The sequence below is a fragment of the Giraffa tippelskirchi genome, chromosome 1, assembly GCF_054371585.1.
Source record: "Giraffa tippelskirchi isolate mGirTip1 chromosome 1, T2T-mGirTip1v1.2.pri, whole genome shotgun sequence".
Taxonomy (NCBI): domain Eukaryota; kingdom Metazoa; phylum Chordata; class Mammalia; order Artiodactyla; family Giraffidae; genus Giraffa; species Giraffa tippelskirchi.
This window is the reverse complement of record NC_137275.1, coordinates 120,674,161-120,698,997: the sequence shown is the minus strand read 5'-3', so window position 1 is coordinate 120,698,997 and position 24,837 is coordinate 120,674,161. Positions and strand designations below refer to the sequence as shown.

Sequence of the window (24,837 nt, the reverse complement as noted above, 5' to 3'; positions counted from 1 at the left end):
ACAGATACAGGGGGACTCATCAGGGACAGCTAGCTGCATGAGGAGAAAGAGGGGGTAGCCTCCTGTCCTGGGTCCCCTGACAAGACTGGAGAGGGGACAGGCTCCTGCTCTCTGCAGGGCAGGGTCCCCTCACTCCCCCTCACTGGGCAGGAGAAGGATCTAGGATTGTGTATTGTGGCTCCCGGGCTCCTGCTGAGTGTTCAGAGCTGTTCTTCAAGAGCTCTGTGAGGAGGGCCTCATCCAGGTCAAGGGTCAGAAGGGTATGGGCACAAGTCTGACTCATCTTCCAGTCAAACTTAAATACGAGGCCCTCTCATCCACCTGTTGACTCTTCCTACCAATCTCAGCCAACACTGGAGCGTCAGAGGACAGTGAATTACTATTGGCCACCGAGCCCCCCAACAGGAAAGATTCAGGTGCTACTGGGGAGCAAGGGCTGGGTGTGAGGCCTGGCGAGTTGGCTCCGGTTTTATAGGAACCTTGAAGGAGCACACACGTGGCCTCATGATGACTTCTGTCTGCTGTCAGCACTTCGGTCTTTCTAGGCCCCTCCTGAGGAGACGTGGGAAGGGGCCACTGGGAAAGCCGTGCAGGACAAACGGGGGTGGTGGGGAGCGCTGCTGCAGGCTCAGGAGACCCCACAGGCACAGGGGAGCTCTGAGAGGTGGGAGGGGCTTCACGGAAGCAGGAGAGAGACATGGGTACAAGGAAACTGGGGTCTCCTGTGGGTTGCAAGCCCCCTAGGCTCCTGTGTCTCACCCGGTGCTGCATTTTTGACAGAACTCAGGTGCATCTTCTCCACGGAAAGTGCCAGGTTTGCACTGACACTCAGTGTGCTTGGTGGAGGTGCAGCGGTTTTTTTCTTCTTCTCCTAGAGACCAAAGATAAGGTTTTGCTGTTTGTTGCTGTTTCAATGAAAGAATTAGTGTTTTTCATGGGTGTTTGGAACTTCCCTGGTGGCTCAGGCGGTAAAGCATCTGCCTACCAGGCGGGAGACCTGGGTTCGATCCCTGGGTCGGGAAGATCCCCTGGAGAAGGAAATGGCAACCCACTCCAGTACTCTTGCCTAAACAATCCCATGGACGGAGGATCCTGGTAGGCTACAGTTCATGGGGTCGCAATGAGTCGGACACGGCCGAGCTCACCCATGTGAGCCCCAGGACAGAGCACAGGTTCTCTGGCCACAGAGGACGACCTCAAAAACAGTCCTTTCCATCCCTCCCTCCTCTGTCATGATGCGAGGTGTGTTTTCTCCAAGGAAAGCATTTCCTGAAGTTTTCTTTCAAATAGGAAATCACTGAGGCTGCTTATACACTGGGAAGCAAGAAATAGGACTGTACTAGCCTTTCAGGTCATTCTGGCGTTCTTCTCTTTTCCTTTCCAGTCCTTTTCGGTCATAATTCAACCTTCACAGGCACACAATTCCACACTGCAAACTGTTTCTGTTTCCAAGAGAAAAAGAAAAAATTTAGACCTGGCCGCAGGCAAACATCTCTCAGCAGGCTAGTGAGAACTTCTTGCACCGACTGACCTGTGAAAACTATCAATCATTTTCAGTTGTCCACGAAGGGCTTTCTTGGTCAAGTGGTCCAGCATCTGCGCGTGCACAAGGCACTCCATGAAATAGCTACGGTTCTGCGGGAAGCCCAGACTGGGCAGCCACTTGTCGCCGATCCACTCATGTTTCACGTTCCTGTACGCAAGGGTCTGCATTCAATAATTAAGGATGGTTCATTGAGGAAAAAAATGGAGGAGGCAACGGCAACCCACTCCAGTACTCTTGCCTGGAAAATCTTGGTGACAGGATGATTTGAGAGAACAGCACGGAAACATGAATATCATCGTATGTAAAAGAGATGACCAGTGCAAGTTCGACGCATGAAGCGGGGCACTCAAAGCCGGTGCTCTGGGACAACCCAAGGGGTGGGGTGGGGTGGGGAGGGAGGCGGGAGGGGGCTTCAGGATGGGGGACACATGTGCACCCATGGGTGATTCATGGCAAAAACCACCACCACACCATAAGGAAATTATCCTCCAATTAAAAGAAATTAAAAAGATACAACTGTTTCAATCAGTCAAAACTTTCCTCACACTTCCTACTTTTAACCCATGTAACAGACAGACAAGAGTTTTCTATAATCCCTACGGTGAGCAACAGTGAGGTGGCACGCAGTCTTTGACCACCTGACAAGCATCTCCTTGGCGAGCCCCCGGGCAGACACCGTCCGCAGTGCTGGGCTACAGCAGGCCGACAGGGACGCCCCCTGTCCTGGGACGCACGTGCCTTGGGGGGCGGGGAGGGCAGAAAGCGAACAGGTGTGTGAGAGCGTTTCTGAGCCACGGCTGCTGTGAGGGAGAGGAAGCGGACGGCACGGACTGCAGTGGGACGGGAGGAGGGGGCTGGCTTCAGATGGGGGGGAGGGGAGACCTTCAGACAAACGACTTTTGAGCTGAGACAGAAAGAGTCCACAGGAGCTGGCCTCCCGACCAAAATAACAGCAACAGTGACGACCCACAGCACCCACTTCACCTGCATTTCTGAGGCCGAACCAGGTGAGCCAGCTCGGCAAACCTCCACAGGGCAGCGCGCAGGCTCCGAGGAGCGCCGTTCTGAGGGAGTGAAGGAGCGGTGTGTTACCCGGAGGAGCCACAGACACCGGTCATCAACAGGACTTCAGATAAACAAAAGAGCTGTTTTCACTAATTTCTAATTTTAGAGAAAAGGCCATTTAAGCGTGCAACTACTTTTGAAATTTTAAGGTTTAATGGGACGAAATTATACAGAATTTTTTAAAAAACTCCCATTTTAATTCCCATCTCATCCAATAAATAATGAAGAACAACATTCTGAGAAGAAGTAAAACAATAGAGTCTACTTTATCCAACAGCATTTGCTTCCTTCTAACATTTTTACTTATCAAATACAAGAAAATTTCATACATTACTCAATACAGTGGATCAATAGACTTGTTTCAATAAGGAAAAATAAAAACCCACCTTTTTAATTTCCTTATAGAGTTCCAGCTGCAACCTCGGAAGATTGGAATCCATCAAAGCCTACAACAAAACACAAGAGATTTGTTCAGAGAAGATACATTCTACTTACTAGCAGTTCTAAGAGTGATGAAGGACAGGGAAGCCTGGCGTGCTGCAGTCCACGGGGCCGCAAAGAGTTGGACACGACTGAGCGACTGAACAACAACCACGAAGCAGTTCTAAAGGAATCTGAAGGGCAACTAAAACTTCAATGTTGATGCGAAGGAGAATATAATAGCAACTAAATTGAAAACCTGTTCATTAAGAAAGAAGTATATGTATGCAGGAAGTTACCAACTAGATACAGGTCATTCACCATAATATTTAAAAAAGGAAGGAAAAGAATATTCATTACAATCAAACACTACATAATATCAAAATTAAATGGTAGATAGTTCAAATTCACTCTAAAGCTCTTATATTCAATTCAAGTACATACTTGAATCATTTTTAGTCATTAAAGCACATTCTTTAACCATCGTTTTTAATGATGATCCAACATCAGCAATTCCCTGGAGTCTGCAGAGCAAGTGGGACAGGAGGTGGACACCCAAGGGCAGAGCCCTGATTCTGGCGTGGGAACACGCCGCTCCACGCAGAAGCCGCACCCTTCCCAAAGGTCTGGTCCGCCCGTGAGGCACACGTGCTCCCCACCTCAGGGCCCCAGTGACACACGAACCTGCTGGAACCACAGGCTCCTCAGAGCCCTGACCCTCTTGCTCGATTACAAGTCAAACCGAAATGGCCACACGGGCAACTTCAACCCAGGAATAATGGCTGATGGCAACCACCAGCAAGGACACAAAGTCCACGCTGGAGATGGCTTCCCAAGACGGAAAGATCTCTGGGCCCCGCTCTCAGCCATGAGAACCCTCTCCTCCGAACGGTACTGCCTATGGCTTGCCCACAAGAAGAGAGGGAAGATATAACCAAGCCTCCACAGAAAAGACCTCTTCCTTTCCTGTGATATAAGCACGTGACAGCTAGAAACCAAGCTGGTCTTAGCAAACCCACAGAGGCTCAGCGAGCTTGAAAATCAAAACAGGGTCACATTCTGGGAGGTTCTGAATCATGCCTAGGATATTTAAAATTCTAATTCTACTATTTCAGTTTGGACTACAGTCCCTCAAACAAGCACATCAAAACGGACAAGTATATAGTAAAACACGGCTTGGCCAGTAAAACTAGAAGGCATATCCAAGTTTTGTTTCACTTCATAAATGTTTTATAAACTAATGTCAAATGTATTTTATTACAGGAGAAAAGTAAACTTCAAAGCCGAGAAATAGCACTGAATGGGCGCTCACAGCCACAGGCGATGCTAATGCGCCACCTGAGCCCTCCCTGCTCGCTCCTGCCTCCACCTCCACACCGGGGTGGACACACAGCCGCCAGGTCCAGTCCGTGACAGCCCAACCTCTGCTCCTCACTGGCACCCCAGCACCTCCTCCTGGCTCAGGGCCCCACCTCTCTTCCCTGGACACTTAGCCTCCCTCATGGATTCTGGGCACAAAGTCTCTCTTCTGTCCAAGGCAGGATACAAGGCACCACCAGGATACTTCAACTACCAGGTTACAAATCCTCGAGAGCTCTTCCCTTTCTTCACTCTCTACCAAATAAAGTGCAAACCCCTTGAACTGATCCTCAACATCTCCCGTTCTCTGGTAGAGTCCCCCTCCTCTGTGAGTCTGCAAGCGTTAAGAAGGTCCTAAGGGACGTCCCTAGAGCACTCCTTGCTTCCACTGCACTGGGGCCCGGGTTCGATCCCTGGTGGGGGAAACCCAGATCCCACATGCCACACAGGGAGCCAAAAAAAGAGAAGGTCCTAAATCTTCTGGTTCACCTAACTGCCACCACCTCCGGGGAGCCTGCTCTGCCTCCCCACACAGAAATCACCTCCACCTCCAGACTGCAATGATGAGCTGCCAACATCTCCCAGAACTCAGAACTTACACCATGCGTTCAGGCATTTCTGAACAAACATGCTCCCCATCTGAGACTGTACATCATCCGAAGGCAGGAGCACACTGTCAGCTGAAACCCCAGGATGGCTGGGGATACAAACAAGGAGAAGGGCAGAATGAGAAAAACAAAGGCAGTTTTCCAAGATAGTAACAATTATGAAAGAACTTCATCTTCAATGGCAGCAGAAAACAGGAAAAGGGAAAAGTGGATTAAAGCTACACTGATCTTGGGTACAAACTCTGCACTGGGAAAGCCTGAGCAAAGAGGACCTGTGTCCCCCGCGCTCCTCACCTCACCTCCCACCCAGGTGGCTCTGGCTTCACCAACCTTTTCTGGGAACTCCTATCTCCCCAGTCACGTCACACCAACTCCAGCCAGAACTCCAGCCAAGCTACCAGAGAAGGCACGTCCTTACCTGTGAACAGTCCTGCCTGACCCAGGACTCGGGAGACGAAGACATCAACGGCGGATTCCACCGCCCGTCCCCTTGCCTTCTCGGGGCGTCTTGGTTTCTCGACAGAGTGACACTCGGTCCAAGAGCCCCCAGAGGTCACTGCCAGCGCCCATCCCTGACCTACGCCCCGCGCAGGCATGAGGGGAAACCCGTTCCCTCTGACTGGGCAGGTACAGCCAGTACCCTGGCAGACACTAGAGTCCCTCCAAACCACACACTATTCGATTAAAAAAGTGCAGACGACCTAAAGGACTTTGCTACTCAAAACAAAAGAACACCAAGTCACGGCTTCTTCCCTTAGCTCCAGTGATCGTATCTCAGAGAACACCGTCCAGAGGGTTCTTACTTTTATGACTTTGTTGAGGCATTCGTCAGCCAGCATCCTGACATCTGACTCCGCGTCATCACTGCACAGCAGAAAAAGTTCCATAGCGATGCCCAGAAGTTTCTGGAATTCTGGAGAATTTCTAAATGAAAAGAGAAGAGAGACTGTCACAGCCCAGAGAACACACGATGATGAAACGCAGTTAGGTTTCTGGTATCCTGTGTGGGATTCTGGAAGAGAAAAAGGACGTTACATTTACGTTACAGGTAAAATTCATCTCAATAATATATTTCATTTAACCCAATGTATCCAAAATATTACTTCAACATGTAATCAACATGAAGAAATTACTGTGCTATGGAACAACCTGTTTTACAGCACATCTGAATTCAGACACAAAATTTTCATCAGAACTATTTTATTTGGGGGCTTCCGTGGTGGTCCAGTGGTGGGACACAGGCTCGCTCCCTGGTCTGCGAAGACTGGCAGGCTCCCACGTGCTGTGGGGACAGCTAAGCCCGGGCACAATACTGAGCCCGCACACCGCCATCAGAGCACCCCGCGCCTGCTGCAACTAGAGGAAGCCCGAGAAGGAGCGAAGACCCAGCACAGCCCAAAAGAAGTCATTAGATAAACCTTTAAAAGAGAGAGAGGGGGGGAGACAGAAATACGTGTATAGAGATTCCATACAATTCACAGCTGAAAAAGCAGGCTGACTTGTAATTAGTAGATAACCTGGAACTCGGAAGCACAGCCTAGTGATTGCAGTCAGCAATACTGCATTTTAAACTTCAAAGTTGCTAAGAGACGAGCTCTTTAGTGCTCTCAACACACAAAAAGGAATGACAATGATACGACAGAGGTGCTGGCTAACACTAGGTTGCCGCAGTGCATTATACAAGGGAAGCAAACCACCAGTGTTGTGGGCCCATTCTCTCTCAATTTTTTAAAAAGACAAAAAGTAGGTTTACATACTACTTCTAACCATGCTTTTAAGAAGCTCTCCAATAACGAAATCAAATACTGTTTTTAAATTTTAATTTAATAAAATAGATAGAGGACTTAGGGAGTCCCTGGTGCCTAGTGGTTAGCACTCTTGAGCTCTTGCTGCTGTGGCCCCAGGTTCGACCCCTGGCGGGGGAACACATTCTGTGAGCTGCACAGCACGCCCCCAAAACACAACAACAACGAGACACGGGGCTAGTCAGGCTATCTATTTCTGCTTGAGAGAGCTTTAGAAGTTGGTCTTTCAAGAAACTTGTCCATCGCACTTGCCTGATGCTACAGCCGACAGGAATCCGTCTGCCAGTGCAGGGGACATGGGTTTGATCCCTGGTCCACAAAGACCTCACATGCCACGGAGCAACTAAACCCGTACCCCACAGATTTTGAGCCTGTGCTCTAGAGCCTGACAGCCAAAACCACTGAAGCCCGTGGGCCTACAGCCTGTGCTCCACAGCAAGAGAAGCCACTGCAATGAGAGGCCTACCGATCGCAACGGAGAGCAGCCCCCGCCGGCTGCAACTACAGAAAGCCCGTGCGCAGCAACGAAGACCCAGCACCGCCAAACAGAATAAACAGTGCTTTTCGAAAAAGAAACGTGCCCATCATCTAAGTGGTTGAATTTACTGGCATAAAATTCATATTTCCTTGCTATCCTTTTAATATCTGTACAACCTACACTGACACCATTTCCCTTTTCCAGACATCAGAAACTTGTGACTTCACTTTTTCCTGATCAGTCTTATTCCTCTTACTGACCTTCTCAAAGAACACACTTTTCGTTTTATTGACTTTTCTATACACTTCTGTTTTGAATTTTACTGACTTTTGTTATTTTTAGTATGGCCATCCTTCTGCTCAATTTGGGTCTCATTTGCTTTTTAGTTTTCTAAGGTATACTGAGGTTACTGAAGGTCTCAGACCTTTCTTCTTTTATAAAATAGACGTTTAATGCTATAAATGCCCCTTTAAAATGCTATAGCAGCATATTACAAGTTTTTTAATCCTTTCTTTTTATTTTCACTCAGTTCAAAATATTTTCAAATTTCCCTTTTGACTTCCTCTTTGACCCATGGGTCACGTGGAAATGTGCTATTTGATTTCCACATAGTGGGGGCTTTTCAAGACTGCCTTTCAGCAGTAGAGTCCCAGACACCTACACTGAGGTCGGAGAGCACGCTTTGTGTGACGTTCAGTGATTTACGTCCACAGACCCGCTTACGGCCCCGTCAGTCTTCCTTGGCACGTGTCCTGTGGGCACTCAAAAGGAAGGAGTCTTCTGCTCTCCTGCATGAAGCTTCTGTAAATGTCGATCAGCACACAGTGGGACAGTGTTTGCAGTTTTCTAGATCCAGATTTTAAGAATTTCTGAGAGGCCACTGACATCTGCCTGTAACTGTGGGTTTGTCTATTTCTCCTTGCAATTCCATCAGGTTTTGCTTCATGTGTTTCTGAAGCTCTGGACTTAAGTACATACACATTTAGGGCTGTCATGCCCACTTGATGAACTGATGCCTTTACTGTTGTTATGAAATGATGATCCTATTCCAGGTCATGGCCTTGGATTAGAGACCCACTTCGATGATAACAGGGCTCCCCTGGTGGCTCAGCTGGTAAAGAATCCACCTGCAATGTGGGAGACCTAGGTTTGATCCCTGCGTTGGGAAGATCCCCTGGACAAGGGAAAGGCTACCCACTCCAATATTCTGGCCTGGAGAATCCCATGGACTGTATCGTCCATGGGGCCACAAAGAGTCAGACACAACTGAGCGACTTTCACTTCCACTTGATGGTAATATCAGCTTCCATCTGTTCAGGGCCAACATGGTGAACCTCTTTCCATTGTCTTCCTGTTAACCTATATGAATCTTTATATTTAAAATGGATTTCTCGTAGGCAGCAGAGACTGGGTCTTGCTTCTCATTTGATCTGAAAAATCTTTTGCATTTCATGTCATTATTGATATAACTAGGTTTATTTTTTATTTGTTGGCCTCAACGGGTCTCAGCGGCAACGCCCAGGCTCTTCACTGTGGCACTCAGGCTCAGCTGTCCTGCAACATGTGGGATCCCAGCTTCTCGACCAAGGATTGAACCCATGTCCCCTGCATTAGAAGGCGGATTCTTAATCACCAGACCACCAGAAAAGTCCCTAAAACTAGGTTTGAATCTGCCACTGTACTGCGACTTCCCTATTTGGTCCATATGCTCTTTATTGGCCCTCTTCCCTGCCTTCTTCTGGGTTAAATATTGTTTGGGTCAGCTTCAGTTATTTTTCTCACCGTTGCTCATGTTTTCCTGCTTCTTGGCATTCCTGACCATTTCTGATCAGATGCCAGACCTTATACCTTCTATCTTGTTGGGCACTATACACTTCTGAATTCCGACATTCTTGAAGCTTGCCCTGGAATGCAACTGTGTTATTCTGAAGGACTAGGGCCGCCCTGGGCTCCACCTGCAGGCAGGATCAGAACAGCATCTCATCTAGGGCTGAAGTGAGTCACCCCTGCTGTGAAGGCAAACCCTTCTGAGCAGCTGACCCAAAGCGCCAGAAGGATGAGGTTCCCCCTCTGGCTGGTGAGAGGAGCTCTTCCCGCACTTGGAGTTTCAGCACCTGCTCCCTCCAGCCCCTTCAGGTGACTCTACCCGCAGCTCCAGGCCACTGTCTGCAGCAAGACTCAGCTGAGACCTGAGAGCCCTCGCGGGTCTCCAGGTCTCTCTGTGCAGCTTGTCCCTCTCTGATCTTCCCCCCATGGTCCCAGCCACCCTGCCTCCTGAGGCCATCAACTCTGTCCCAGCAACCATGGGCTCTCCCGGGTTTCCCTCCTCCCGTCCTCACTGGGAAACCCCCTCCAGGCAGTCATCTGGGGAAATCCTCAGGCTCATAGCATTAGCTTCCATTTTCCCAGAGATACCTAATACCTGAGGCCTTGAAAACCACACTTAATGCATTGTATCCATTATCAACTGCTTTGGGCAGGAAGGCAAACCCTGTCCTTGTCACTTATCTTGTTGTTCAGTCGCTCAGTCATGTCTGACTCTGCGACCCCATGGACTGCAGCACGCCAGGCTCCCCTGTCCTCCACTGTCTCCCCGAGTTTGCTCAAACTCATGTCCGTTGAGTCGGTGATGCTATCTAACCATCTGAGTCAGAAGCAAAAATCCTTCATAATTTTTTAATTTAATCTTTATCATATTATTATTATATCACCTAGTCACAGATCTAGAAATCATCTTTAATAAAGTTAACTAATATTCCTTTCCATAAATGTATCAAGTTCAATTCCCCTGTAGGTAAGTCATCAAGATTATTTTTCATTCTTTAACGGGATGACTAGCATTGCACCAGTATCACCAGACACTTTCCTAAGGATAAACTCCTGAAGCGAAATGGCCAAATCAAACAGGCCAAACTGCCTTTCATTTTTTTAAATATTTACTTATTTGTCTGCGCCGGGTCTTAGTTGCTGCACACGGGATCTAGTTCCCTGACCAGGAATCGAACCTGGGCCCCCTGCATCGGCAGCACAAAGTCTTAGCCCCTGGACCGTGAAATTCCCCAAGTTGCCTTTTAAAAAAGTTGCATCATCTCTGACAAAATCCTGAGGATTGCTTAATGTCTGTAAAGTTGACAGGTAAAAAAGAAATGTTCTCATTTTTGTTTTCGTCTCATTCCAGTGATTACTAGTAAATCTGAACATTTCTCCACAGGAAGCATGAAATAAGTGTTAGCTATTACATCTACTGGCTCAGTTACATTTCTTCTTTTCCAAACTGCCCATTCATAGTTTTGCTTGTTTTCCTATTAGAAAGACAGCCTTTTTCTTAATGGTTTACAATTTCTCTCTAAAGAAGCTAGTAAACCTTTGATACATATACCATCAATACTTGCCCCAAGTTGCATTTAAGTTTCAGTTGCAAGTAGATTTTGACATACTGAACTATATTCTAGATTAAACACTTTCTTCCTTTATATTGTAAGCATTCCACAGACTAAGATTAAATGTTCTTTTTGTAGTAATGACTTCACTCTCTTACATTTAGGGAATTAATCTGGCATTTACGTTTGCCTGCAATATGAAGAATATTCCCCTAAATACTCAACTGGTTCAATAATCCATCATTTCCACACTAATACAAGATGTTACCTTTATCGGAAATTCGTATCTGCACATACACACATACACTTTCCCACTTCCTATTCTGTACCTTCTTTAATGTCTAAGAGCTATTTTAATGTCATGAACACCAGGTCTCACCAATTACTGCTGGTTTCAGATTTTGTTTGTTAAAACTGATGTATTTATTCTTGCAGATGAACAAGTTCAAAAATATCTCTACTAGAATTCTGATCAAGCTCATTTTAAATTTATGGATTAATTTAGAGAAAGTTTAACTTTATGATAAGGAACTGTTCCCACGTTGAAAAAGCAGGAAGTAGTCATCTGTCCCTTTCAGAGAAGTCCATACAGTCCTTCCATAGTTTCTGCATATCTCTTGTCAATTTCTTGAAATAGTATATGTTGGTGCTACTACGAATTGGATCTTGAAGCATTATATTTTCTAACAGATTTAAGCTAATATATGGGAATGGGAAATCTATAGATTCCTGTACACTTATTTTTACCCAATCACCTTATCAGGTCCACTTGCTTAGACGAGGGTGTTGAGGTCCTCCCAAAAGGAAACGAGTTACAAATGAATCCTCACCCTCCACTGGACAGAAAACATCAGAGTGCTGGGGAAAGAGGGCAGTGAGGTTATCTTCGTTCCTGTATTTCTAACAAATTTTCGGGGTGATTCTGATGTGCATGCGTATGTAGGAAGCAGCAGGACAGACCACCAAATTGAGAGCTGAAGTAGGCTGAGTCACAACACACCTCAAGGACTCGAGAAGCTGCCTGAAATAAGCCCCGAGAGATAAGATCAGTACCTGACAGAAGCTGAAGAACGTACCAGAGATCAGGTACATTAGAGGCGAGACCACAGGAAATGCCAGCCACGAAGACTTCCTAAATCATTACCTGTGTATAAAAGATCCACTGCAGCTCTACAACTCGACATTTCTGAAAAGTATGGAGAACATCTTAAAACAAACACGTTCTTTGATCTGATGCGACCAAAGACAACCTCTCTGGCTCCAAAACATATCCCATTCATCTGATCCTACGTAGAACAAGCACCGCAAAGACCATTAGCATTACTCCATAAAAACCGAACAGACACAGGAATGGAGAACCTATTAACAGCGATTACCATGATTTACGATGGCAAAGTGAACCACAAACCAGTCTTAACATATCTCAACGTACTTCCCAGGTGGCGCTAGTGGTCAAGAATCTGCCTGAATGCAGAAGACACAAGAGATGCAGGTTCAATTCCTGGGTGGGGAAGATCCACTGGAGGAGGGAAATGGCATCTACTCCAGTATTCCTGCCTGAAAAATTACATGGATAAGAGGAGCCTGGTGGGCCGCAGTCCATGGGGCTGCAAAGAGTCAAACGTGACTGAGCAATTGAACACACACTCACTCACACACACACACACACCCCCACACACAGGTGTGAATCTAAGCCAACAGTCCATCAAGTCCACTGGGAATTATCAAGAAACAAAGTAAGCGTAAGGCATGAAGCACTCAGAATGGAAAAGGTCTATTTTCTGGGTCCATAAGCTTTCGATGTGAGGTGTTCCTTCCTGAGACCTGGATGCTCGAAGTCTGATGAGCACAGCCGTGCTAAGGAAGCAGCAGGCCCCGGGGCTCTGCCAGGCATCTAACGTCCATCCACACAAGAGTCATGGCGGCTTGCAGGACAACGTGCGCCACCACAGGATGGATTTCTGCCTCTCAGGAGCTCATGAGCACTTTCACGCAGCTCTCAACAGCGTCCCACGGGTGTCGCTCCTCCCACAAGAGCTCTGTACACTGAGTTTACACATCAAAGACGAGGCCACAGGGACTCCAACAAGTTGGCCTTGTCTGAAGCTGCCTGGCTTATTCGGAGCGGAGACAGAATGCAAACCTTCTCCCCTACTTTGACTTAGTACTGTTGTCTACAAGAGCATGCTAACTTAGAATTTTTGTATTCTTAGTTTCAGCACATATTCTCACTTGTCACTTCATTTCTTCCCACGATATTTCTACAAATTAGATAAAAACAGTAGTCATACACTGTCTTTCAAAATGGCATTGAGTTCAACTAAAATGAAATAGTCTACATGAAATCACTTTGAAAGCATAAAATACAAGCGGCAAGTATAAAATACAAGTGGCAATGTGCCACGAAAAATAAATGAATCACCAAATTTCTGTCAGTACGAAAACCAAGGTGATTATTCTTAGAGGTTTTTCTAATAGATTACAAAGAGCCCTTCCCAACAGGAGAAGAACATGAACGATTTACTCCAAGAGAAAGTACTTACTCCAAGAGAAGTATTTCACACGTCCCATCCGAGGAACGGAGTTCAGAAACCATAAGCACATCTGTTTCCTACTCACTCATTTAGAGACAGGCTTAAAATAACTACCACCCACAGATACAAGGAACAGTACTCCGAAAGAGAGACAGACAGTAAAAAGCAAGGAGAATGAGGACAATCAGCAAAAAAGCGATACACGAAGGTGCTGCCTGCTCACCCCACAGGAAAGCCTGAGCCAGGGAGGTGGGCCTCCGGTTAACGCCCATGAGCCCACCATCCCAAAGCTGTGATGAGCAGGGAGCACCCCCACAGGGCGGACAGGGCAGAGCGCAGAAGAAAAGCAACCACGAGATCCCAGTAATTGGGCAGGCTCTTGTTCCCACACCGCAATAAGGAAAATACAAACATGCTGTTCAGTTATCCAAATGGTTACAACGACACGGTGTAAGATTACAAGAAGGAAGCATTACTCATTACGGTGTCTGGAAATCCTCCATATCCACCGCCAGAAGGGGGAGGGGTCCCGTCAAGGTTTCAAAACAACTAGGGCGACGATGAAAACACAGAAGTGTTCTATTTTCACTGGAAAGTTCAAAGTGCAGTTACCTGAGAGACTGTGCCACTATGTTTTCACGTATTGTCAGACAATGATTCACACGGTCTTTCTTGGTGGCTGAGAGTTCTTTCTTTCTAAAAGGGGGAAAAAAAGAGTAAAGGAAGTTAGTGTTGTCCACTCCATCTATTTCTACGTGGCATTCATTCATTCATTCATTCAACACAGCTTCTTTGACTCCAAGGAGTAAAACCGTGCCGGGGCAGGGTGCTCTGAGGTCAGAGAGGTGGGGTGGGCCGAACCCCGGGTCCCCTCCAGGACTGGGCTCCACAGAAAACTCAGGGGGCGTCACTAACACGCCTGCCTTCTCTGCTGCAGAGAGAAGAAACTGCAGCGCCAACAGGGCTGGCCCAGGATCGCGTGGACAGAGGGAGCTTCAATTCAACGCAATAGTATAACACCTACTCTCCACAGCGCCCCCTCGCAAAACCACACGGACTGACGAGTCAGCCCCACACAGGCCTCACACGATGGAGTATGAGAGAATGTATTAACACAATGGTTAATTGCTCCTATATCTCTGAATGGCTACAAACAAGTACCCTGCCCAGAGCCTTTCTCAAAAGCCTCCTAGTGAGACTTTTCAGTCAAAATTGTAAAAAGGAGACAGACTGGTCAAGAAGATGAGATAAAAGGTGCCTGCTTCTCACCCAAACCTATGACTTCAGAGGTCTCTGAAGTAGGCACCGGAGAAATACAGAAGACAGGGATGATCCAAAGAGGAAGCGAAAAAGAAATCAGGCTTGATGATTACATCCAAAAAAGGATCCGAGTGTCTGACAGCTACCAGGACACGGTACTAACTAGAAACAGTGAGACCAGAAGACTACTACGTTTTTGAGGGAATTCTATAAAGAGTACCAAAGAGATTAAAATACTAACTGACCAACACCTCCGTTTAATCCCTAATGCAACTGCAGGCCGGAGAAGGCAACGGCACCCCACTCCAGTACTCTTGCTTGGAAAATCCCATGGACGGAGGAGCCTGGTAGGCTCCAGTCCATGGGGTCGCTAAGAGTCGGACACGACTGAGCGACTTCACTTTTACGCACTAGAGAAGGAAATGGCAACCCACTCCAGTATTCTTGCCTGGAGAATCCCAGGGACGGCGGAGCCTGGTGGGCTGCCGTCTATGGGGTCGCACAGAGTAGGACACGACTGAAGCGACTCAGCAGCAGTAGCAGCAGCAGCAACTGCAGGCTCCAAAAAACTACATGTGAAGGAACAGACTCTTGCAATTGTGCAAACCAAGAAAGACACACCCTCAAAAGGCAGTTCAGACGTGGCCAGGGAAGAACATGGACAAGGAAGAGTCTCCCGAGCGGAAAGTCAGGGCCCGGGAGAAGGAAAGACAGGCCTGGATGAGAGGCCAAGTCCATGGTGTGCAGAGAGGGGCTCCCAGTCAGCAGCCAGTAAGTCTCTCACCACATGGACAGGTGACCATGTCTCCCACTGGTCTCCTTCCTAAAAGAGACTCGCTGATGAGCTGTGCTGTGGGCTGCTAGGCACCCACCAAAACACCGTGCTTCCCTTCTCAGACACGAGCTTCCTGCTGACAAGTCCCACAGCCCGGCTTCCCTGCAGCCAGGCACACACAAGTGACTATTCACACAGATGAAACAGGAACACAGCAGCGAGCGGAGCTTCTGCCTGTGGCTTGCCCAGGGCACCACCCCCTCCTTTTAGCTTCCCCCAACTGGAACAGATGCTTCTAACACCCAGTTTCTGAACATACAGACAAAGACAACAAAAAGGCTGCAGGGTGACAGGATGGAAGGAGCCTGGGTCCTGAGTGGCAGGAGGAGGCAGAGGCCTTTCACCTCCCGCCCACCTGAGTCACTCACTTCAAAAGTGCTGGGATGGAAACAACCCAAATGTCTCAGTGGATGGATAAACAGCTGCCATGGAGTAACGGAATACTGCTTGGCAGTGAAAGAAGCAAACGACTGACACACACAAGGATGAATTTCAATGCATCCGCTTCAAGGTACACAGGGATGATTCCATTTATGCCACAGTCTTTACCTTTAAGGGAATGTAAAGTGGTCTGAAATTTACAGGGGCCTGGCAGGGGAGGAGTACACTAAAAGAGGTACCGATGAGTGAACTGGATTCAAAACTGGGAAAGGAGTACGTCAAGACTATATATTGTCACCCTGGTTATTTCACATCTATGCAGAGTACATCATCCGAAATGCCAAGCTGGATGAAGCACAAACTGGAATCAAGATGGCCAGGAAAAATATAAATAACCTCGGATATGCAGGTGACACCAACCTAATGGCAGAAAGTGAAGAGGAACTCAAGAGCCCCGTGATGAAGGTTAAAGAGGAGAGTGAAAAGCTGGCTTAAAACTCAACATTCAAAAAACTAAGATCACGGCATCCGCTCCCATCACTTCATGGCAAATAGATGGGGAAACAGTGGAAACAGTGACAGACTTTATTTTCTTGGGCTCCAAAATCACTGCAGATGGTGACTGCAGCCATAAAATTAAAAGACGCTTGCTCCTTGGAAGAAAAGCTATGAAAAACCTAGACAGCGTATTAAAAAGCAGAGACATTACTTTCCTGACAAAGGTCTATCTAGTCAAGGCTATGGTTTTTCCAGTAGGCAGGTATGGATGTGAGAGTTGGACTGTGAAGAAGGATGAGCGCCAAAGAACTGATGCTTCTCAACTGTGGTGCTGGAAAAGACTCTTGAGAGTCCCTTGGACCGCAAGGAGATCCAACCAGTCAATCCTAAAGGAAATCAACTCTGAAGATTCACTGGAAGAAGGACCGACGCTAAAGCTGCCTTTTCATACTGTTCATGGGTTCTCAAGGCAAGAACACTGAAGTGGTTTGCCCTTCCCTTCTCCAGAGGACCACGTTTTGTCAGAGCTCTCCACCATGACCCGTCTGTCCTGGGTGGCCCTACACAGCATGACGCATAGCTCACTGAGTTAGACACGGCTCTGGTCCATGGGATCAGACTGGTTAGTTTTCTGCGACTGTGGTTTTCATTCTGTCTGCCCTCTGATGGAGAAGGATAAGAGGCTTATGGAAGCTTCCTGATGGGAGAGACTCAGGAAAGACTGGGGAAGACTGACGGCAGGAGGAGAAGGGGACAACAGAGGCTGAGATGTTTGGATGGCATCACCGACTCAATGGACATGAGTCTGAGTAAATTGCGAGTTGGTGATGGACAGGGAGGCCTGGCATGCTGCAGTCCATGGGGTTGCAAAGAGTGGGATACAACTGAGCAACTGAACTGAACTGATGCTGAAGCTCCAATACTTTGGCCACATGATGTGAAGAGCTGACTCTTAAGAAAAGACCCTGATGCTGAGAAAGATTGAAGGCAGGTGGAGAAGGGGGTGACAGAGGATGAGATGGTTGGATTGCACCACTGACTCAATGGACATGAGTTTGAGCAAACGAACTCTGGCAGATTGTGAAGGACAGGGAAGCCCGGGGTGCTGCAGTCCATGGGGTTGCAATGAGTCAGACATGACTGAAGGAGTGAACAACAGCAACTATATAGATATATGTGTGTGTGTGTGTGTATGTATGTGTATATTAGACCTCAGTTTGAAACAGAAAGTACTCAGTTCAGTTCAGTCGCTCAGTCGTGTCCGACTCTCTGCGACCCCATGAATTGCAGCACGCCAGGCCTCTCTGTCCATCACCAACTCCCGGAGTCTACCCAAACCCATGTTCATCGAGTCGGTGATGCTATCCAACCATCTCATCCTCTGTCGTCCCCTTCTCCTCCCGCCCCCAATCCTTCCCAGCATTAGGGTCTTTTCCAATGAGTCAACCCTTGGCATGAGGTGGCCAAAGTATTGGAGTTTCAGCTTCAACATCAAACCTTCCAATGAACACCCAGGATTGATCTCTTTTAGGATGGATTGATTGGATCTCCTTGCAGTCCAAGGGACTCTCAAGGGTCTTCTCCAACACCACAGTTCAAAAGCATCAATTCTGCGGCGCTCAGCTTTCTTCACCGTCCAACTCTCACATCCATACATGACCACTGGAAAAACCATAGCCTTGACTAGACGGACTTTTGTTGGCAAAGTAATGTCTCTGCTTTTAAACAGGCTATCTAGGTCGGCCATAACCTTCCTTCCAAGGAGTAAGCGTCTTTTAATTTCATGGCTGCAGTCACCATCAGCAGTGATTCTGGAGCCCAAAAAAGTAAAGTCTGACACTGTTTCCCCATCTATTTCCCATGGAGTGATGGGACCAGATGCCATGATCTTAGTTTTCTGAACGTTGAGCTTTAAGCCAACTTTTTCACTCTCCTCCTTCACCTTCATCAAGAGGCTCTTTAGTTCTTCACTTTCTGCCATAAGACGGCTGCGACGGCTGCGACGGCTCGGCGCAGAAGCGTGGCCGAGAGGAGCTAGGCCGGGCCGGGAGCCGGGGGCGGCAACCGAGAGGGGCTAGGCCGGGCCGGGGGCCGGGGCCCGGGTCCGGGGGCGGCGGCCGAGAGGGCCTAGGCCGGGCCGGGGGCCGGGGGCCGGGGGCGGCGGCCGACAGGGGCTAGGACGGGCCGGGGCACGGGGCGGCGGCCGAGAGGTGCTAGGCCGGGCCGGGGGCCGGGGGCGGCGGCCAAGAGGGGCTAGGCCGGGCCGGGGGCCGGGGGCGGCCGAGAGGGTCTAGGCCGGGCCGGGGCACGGGGCGGCGGCCGAGAGGGGCTAGGCCGGGCCGGGGCCCGGGGCGGCGGCGGCTGAGAGGGGCTAGGCCGGGCCGGGGGCCGGGGGCAGCGGCCGAGGGGGATAGGCCAGGACGGGCCGGGGGCGGCGGCCGAGAGGGGCTAGGCCGGGCCGGGGCCTGGGGGCCGGGGGCGGCGGCTGAGAGGGGCTAGGCCGGGCCGGGGGCCGGGGGCGGCGGCCGAGAGGAGCTAGGCCGGGCCGGGGGCCAGGGGCGGCGGCTGACAGGGCCTAGGCCGGGCCGGGGGCCGACAGGGTCTAGGCCGGGCCGGGGGGCCAGGGGCGGCGGCCGACAGGGCTAGGCCGGGCCGGGGGCCGGGGGCCGGGGGGCCGGGGGCGGCGGCCGAAAGGGGCTAGGCCGGGCCGGGGGCCGGGGGCCGGAGGCGGCGGCCAAGAGGGGCTAGGCCGGGCCGGGGGCCGGGGGCCGGGGGCGGCGGCCGAGAGGGTCTAGGCCGGGCCGGGGCACGGGGCGGCGGCCGAGAGGTGCTAGGCCGGGCCGGGGACCGGGAGCTGGGGGCGGCGGCCGACAGGGGCTAGGCCGGGCCGGGGGCCGGGGGCCGGAGGCGGCGGCCAAGAGGGGCTAGGCCGGGCCGGGGCACGGGGCGGCGGCCGAGAGGGGCTAGGCCGGGCCCGGGGCCGGGGGCCGGGGGCCGGGCGCGGCGGCCGAGAGGGGATAGGCCAGGCCGGGCCGGGGGCGGCGGCCGAGAGGGGCTAGGCCGGGCCGGGGCCTGGGGGCCGGCGGCGGCGGCCGAGAGGGGCTAGGCCGGGTCGGGGGCCGGGGGCGGCGGCCGAGAGGGGCTAGGCCGGGCCGGGGGCCAGGGGCGGCGGCTGACAGGGCCTAGGCCGGGCCGGGGGCCGACAGGGTCTAGGCCGGGCCGGGGGGCCGGGGGCGGCGGCCGACAGGGCTAGGCCGGGCCGGGGGCCGGGGGGCCGGGGGCGGCGGCCGACAGGGGTAGGCCGGGCCGGGGGCCGGGGGCAGCGGCTGACAGGGCCTAGGCCGGGGGCGGGGGTCCGGGGGCGGCAGGCGAGAGGGGCTAGGCCAGGCTGGGGGCTGGGGCCGGCGGCGGCAAGAGGAATTACCCAAGGCCCAAGGTAAGAGAAACCCAAGTAAGACGGTAAGTGTTGCGAGAGGGCATCAGAGGGCAGACACACTAAAACTAAAACTACAGAAAACTAGCTAATCTGATCACACGGACCACAGCCTTGTCTATCTCAATGAAACTAAGCCATGCCGTGTGGGGCCACCCAAGACGGATGGGTCATGGTGGAGAGGTCTGACAGATTGTGGTCCACTGGAGAAGGGCATGGCAAACCACTTCAGTATTCTTGCCTTGAGAACCCCATGAACAGTATGAAAAGACAAAAGGATAGGACCCTGAAAGATGAACTCCCCAGGTCAGTAGGTGCCCAATATGCTAATGGAGATCAGTGGAGAAATAACTCCAGAAAGAATGATGGGATGGAGCCAAAGCAAAAACGATACCCAACTGTGGATGTGAGTGGTGATAGACGCAAAGTCCGATGCTGTAAAGAGCAATATTGCATAGGAACCTGGAATGTTAGGTCTGTGAATCAAGGCAAACTGGAAGTGGTCAAACAGGAGATGGTAAGAGTGAACGTTGACATTCTAGGAATCAGCGAACTAAGATGGACTGGAATGGGTGAATTTAACTCAGATGACCATTATATCTACTACTGTGGGCAAGAATCCCTTAGAAGAAATGGAGTAGCCATCATGGTCAACAAAAGAGTCCGAAATGCAGTACTTGCATGCAATCTCAAAAAAGACAGAATGATCTCTGTTCGTTTCCAAGGCAAACCATTCAATATCACGGTAATCCAAGTCTATGCCCCGACCAGTAACGCCGAAGAAGCTGAAGTTGAACGGTTCTATGAAGACCTACAAGACCTTCTAGAACTAACACCCAAAAAAGATGTCCTTTTCATTATAGGGGACTGGAATGCAAAAGTAGGAAGTCAAGAAACACCTGGCATAACAGGCAAGTTTGGCCTTGGAGTACAGAATGAAGCAGGGCAAAGGCTAATCGAGTTTTGCCACGAGAACACACTGGTAATAGCAAACACCCTATTCCAACAACACAAGAGAAGACTCTACACGTGGACATCACCAGATGGTCAACACCGAAATCAGATTGATTATATTCTTTGCAGCCAAAGATGGAGAAGCTCTATACAGTCAGCAAAAACAAGACCAGGAGCAGACTGTGGCTCAGATCATGAACAGAAAGTACTATGAGAGTTTAAATGCTCTCTTCTTTGAGCCACCACATTCAAGTCTCGATTACAGCAGCTCACCTAGTTGAAGACCTTAAGTCTTCAAGAAAATTAAAGAACACTGACCTCTCCCAACAAGTTAGGAGGCAAACGAACTCTCTTCTGTATGGTTCCCTTCCAAAGTGAAAACCCACAAAGGCCTTAAATGAGCTGCATTCACACACCCGGTCTCCCAGCTCTACAGGCAGTGACCCCTCTGTGGGCAGCCTCTTACCCTAGGGTCTAAAACAACTCCTGGGGGGATGGCCATCAGAAAAAGCTGACAAACACTAAATTGAGTGCACCTCACTACCTAAGATGGTCACAACAGAAAACTGATCAATACAAATATAAGCTTTAAAAAGAACTGTGTCTCTCTCCTCGTATGTGGACTAGGCCACAAGAATACAGGTAACAAAAAATGATACCACTTTCTGAACCTGCTGCCTGATTTCCTTAAGACTCACATGTGCTGCACCCGAGGCCCCATGCTAGAATTTGAGCAAAATTTATGAAACAAGCAAAAAATCAAAGACCGAATACCAATTTCACCCATCAAAATAAAAGCACACTCCTGTGTTGTCTGCTTGGGTCTAGCTCCTCCTCTGAGCTCCCTGTGGGGATAGAGTGAAAGATACGTGTCTGTGTGTGTGTGTGTGTGTGTGTGGTGTCCGACTCTTTGCAACCCCATGGACTGTAGCTCACCAGGTTCCTTTGCCCACGGGGTTTTCCAGACAAGAATACTGGAGCGGACAGCCATCCCCTGTCTCCAGGGGAACTTCCTGACCCAGGGATCAAACCTGCATCTCCCTCTCTTGCATTGCAGGCAGATTCTTTACTGCTGAGCCATTGGGGAAGCCTGCCCTATTCCCTCAGGGCTCCTGCCCCAGGCCCTGCCATGAGCCAGCACCACACTCTGGAAGGAACGGTTCCCACGGTTACTCTCCAGGGATGACAGACTCACTGAGAACAAGCGCGTGCCTCTCACGGGCACTCAGCCCAGCACCTACACTGGACAGGTGTTTCCCAGACAACAAAGGAGTGGGCAAGTGCTTGCCGTACAAGAGTAGGTTGAAAGTGAAAGAAAATGAAAGTCGCTCAGTCGTGTCTGACTCTTTGCAACCCCGTGGACTTAGTCCATGGAATTCTCCAGGCCAGAATACTGGAGTGGGTAGCCTTTCCCTTCTCCAGGGGATCTGCCCAACCCAGGGATCAAACCCAGGTCTCCCGCACTGCAGGCAGAGTCTACTGGCTGAGCCACAAGGGAAGACCAAAGGAGTAGGTTCAATACACAGTAAAACTGACTCAAAAGTCTTCAGTCAATCTTTCCAACAGGTTTCGAAAGATAAATGATAATTATGTTAACCTTGAGTTTCTAAAACCAAGAGATGGAAAGAGAAGTAGAAACAGCAAAGCTTAAAAAAAAGAGAGACCCTGAAGAGCAGTCCCACACGACTGAGCTCAAGCAGCTTGTGGAGTCCGAGCTGCAGCCCTCAGGTGTGACCAAGACGTCAGTGACGGCCCTTCTGTGACCCTGACTGTCACAGCTTTACTGCCAGAAAGAGTGAGTACACGTCCCATCACGGTCAGCTACGAAGAAAGCGCATGGTTCAGATCTCTCTTCTAACTCATCCAAAGTCACTTCCCAGCAATCCACACCGATTTGAGGGGGAAAACATCTGCCCTGATTAAATTTTAGTCTTTTCTGCACTCAATAGGTAGCTCTAAAATCATAAAATTCTTCAGGTAGATGGACGGTCTTCAGTGGTGACTGATCTTATATTAAAATTCAAACAATAATGACTAGGTGGCGCTAGTGGTAAAGAATCCGCCTGTTACCTCAGGAGAAGCAACAGCTGTGGTTTCATCTCTGGGGAAAGAAGATCCCCTGGAGAAGGAAATGGCAACCCACTCCAGTACTCTTGCCTGGAGAATCCCAGGGACGGGGGAGCCTGGTGGGCGGCCGTCTCTGGGGTCGCACAGAGTCGGACACGACTGAAGCGACTTAGCAGTAGCAGCAGCAATGTATTGTTTATGCAAAGATGACAGACCAAGTGCTGGACAACAGACAGGGACGGCAGTTAAGACGTTCCTTCCCACCCAGAGCCTGCCTGGTGCTTCCTGTTTGTACACAAGATCCAAGAGACGCTGAGATGCGTGAACTTCTCTGACTTCTACCTCCACGGAGAAGCACTATGCTAAGTCTGGAATGGGTCATGGTTACAAGTTATTTGCTGCGGAGAAACGTCAAATTGTTTAAAAAAAGATTCTTTTTTCTCAAAGTATCCAAACAAGTTTTTCACCTTTTAGCAGAAAAAGCGCTTTACTGCTACATTTTCACAGATAAGCCAAAATGACTCCCCAAAGACTCATTTCCTGATTAAACCTCAGGACACAGCAAGGAATCATATCAGAAACAAAGATGAAAACATTCCTGAAAATGAATCCATCTTAACATTAAGGTGAACTTCTTAAAGGGGCGGCTTCCCAAAAACTGTCCTCATTAAATGCCGTCTTGTACAAATCCAGATGAGAAAGAAAACGCCCGCACATGAAAGAAAGGCCTGAACTGTAGCAGAGCACGCCCTGACTTCTGCGGAACACCCAAGACTTCAAGGAAAAGTACTTGGGCTCTGTAAGAAGGTGACATCAAATGGTCTCTCTTCTTCTGTTTCGAAAAGTTCCCTAGCACAAGCAACCGAGACCCCCTACTTCCGAACAGTACCAGGATGTCTGCCACAGGAGACTGTCCGCAGACACCCATCCAGGTTCTGGCCAGCGTGACTGCGATGCCCGTGAAATGGACATCACTCGCCCCGACGATTAACCTCTCCCTCAGCAAGATGTGATTTATTTCCAACTGCAGACAAGTAATAAACTTCAGCCCACTCTTCCCACTATTGAAGGCCGTTTTATTGTTTCTTGCGTGTTAGTAACAACCATCTGGGCTAAGTTCACACTACGGGGCGACCACTGCGCATTTAAGGGGCCTGCAGACCGCCTTGAACTGAGACAAGCCGGTCTCTTTCCAACACTTCAGTCTTCTGCCGCGACCCCCGAACTAAACGAAAAGCCCTGAGGCTACGGGAAGACAGGCCCGACTGACTCCCAGCCTGTTTAAAGGGGGCCCCGCCAGAGGCTCCCCATTGGAACGCGCGCGCTCCCCCGCCCTCCAGCCCGACGTCCCCGGGCATGAGGTCACCACTGTCCCCGCATCACTCGGGCTCCCAATTCCCGCCTCCTCGGGGAGCGTCCAGCGCCCGCGCGGCCCTGCTCCCCTCACAGCAGAAGAGTGGGGGCTGGACGCGGCCTCGGCTCGGCCGAGTCCTGCTCACAACGCAACCCCGGTTCCTCCCCAAACTGGGCAGCCGGGAGGGCAGAGGGCCGGGGCCGCCTCCGTGCCTCCGCGGGAGGCTGGCGAAGGCCGGGGAGGGCTGGGGCCGAGCTGCGGCGGGTCAGTACTCACGGTCGGTGCAGCGGCTCCTCGGCCACGGCCGGGCATAGCGGCGGCGGCGGCTGCTGCTGCTGGAAGGACTTAAGGGACGCGAAGGCCTTCATCAGCTTTTCCAGGGTCGCCATGGCGGCCTGCGCCCCGCGGGAACAACGCCCGGAGCCCTCGGGATGGCTCGCGGCTCCGCTCAGCAGCACGGCAATGAATGAGGTTCGGGCCGAGGACAGGAACGGAACACAGGCGCCCGGCCATCTTGGGTCCGTCCCGGCAGCCCCCTCGGCCATACGCCCCGCGACGCTCCGCCGTTGGGCGGGGCGGGGCCAGGCCGGCGGGATTGACAGCCAGAGGAGGCGGCCTCCGCAAAAGGCCAGACGCGGCGCCCGCCCGGCTCTACGCGTCCGCCGTCTCGCCTCCTGGAGCTGCCGAGGCCACAGACATCAGCGCGCTCCTCCCAGGAAAGAACGAGGTGGGCCGTGCGGAGGCGGGGGAGCGCGGCGAGAGGGCGGGGCGGGCGCGGAGGGGCTGGGGCGCGACGGCGTGACGCCGCGAGAAGGGGCGGGGCGCGTCGCGGAGGGGCGGGGGCGCGTCGCGGGGGCGGC

At 50.7% G+C, this 24,837-nt stretch overlaps 1 protein-coding gene and 1 long non-coding RNA gene across 3 annotated transcripts in view; one reads left to right on the top strand and one right to left on the bottom strand.

Moving 5' to 3' along the window:
- Window positions 1-1,345: 1,345 nt before the first annotated feature.
- Window positions 1,346-24,785, bottom strand: LOC145507462 (huntingtin-like). 2 transcript variants are annotated; one of them, XR_014054891.1, is made up of 7 exons: window positions 24,254-24,780; window positions 13,808-13,891; window positions 5,802-5,922; window positions 2,998-3,057; window positions 2,531-2,610; window positions 1,532-1,707; window positions 1,346-1,442 (listed from the first exon to the last, which is right to left on the bottom strand). XR_014054891.1 is itself a non-coding variant. In XM_081494038.1 (7 exons), exons 1-7 carry the CDS (start codon window positions 24,520-24,522, stop codon window positions 1,409-1,411), a joined length of 810 nt encoding a protein of 269 aa, XP_081350164.1. In that variant the 5' UTR covers window positions 24,523-24,785; the 3' UTR covers window positions 1,346-1,408. The 2 variants fall into 2 exon arrangements, 1 of the variants encoding a protein (XP_081350164.1); XM_081494038.1 differs by having other exon boundaries at window positions 1,532-1,693; window positions 24,254-24,785.
- LOC145507494 (uncharacterized) overlaps window positions 24,543-24,837 on the top strand; it is a 29,776-nt gene continuing 29,481 nt past the window's right edge. Inside the window, exon 1 of the long non-coding RNA XR_014054902.1 lies at window positions 24,543-24,704. This is a non-coding gene — a long non-coding RNA (uncharacterized LOC145507494). The remainder of the gene's footprint in view (window positions 24,705-24,837) is intronic.

Excerpts from the sequence above, each read along its gene's own strand:
- LOC145507462 (XM_081494038.1), bottom strand. The coding sequence starts at position 24,522 with ATGGCCGAGGGGGCTGCCGGGACGGACCCAAGATGGCCGGGCGCCTGT. Across the intron at positions 2,611-2,997 it reads TCTATAAGGAAATTAAAAAG|AACGGCGCTCCTCGGAGCCT; the intron begins GTGGGTTTTTAT and ends TCACTCCCTCAG. Across the intron at positions 1,443-1,531 it reads ATGATTGATAGTTTTCACAG|AAACAGTTTGCAGTGTGGAA; the intron begins GTCAGTCGGTGC and ends TCTTGGAAACAG.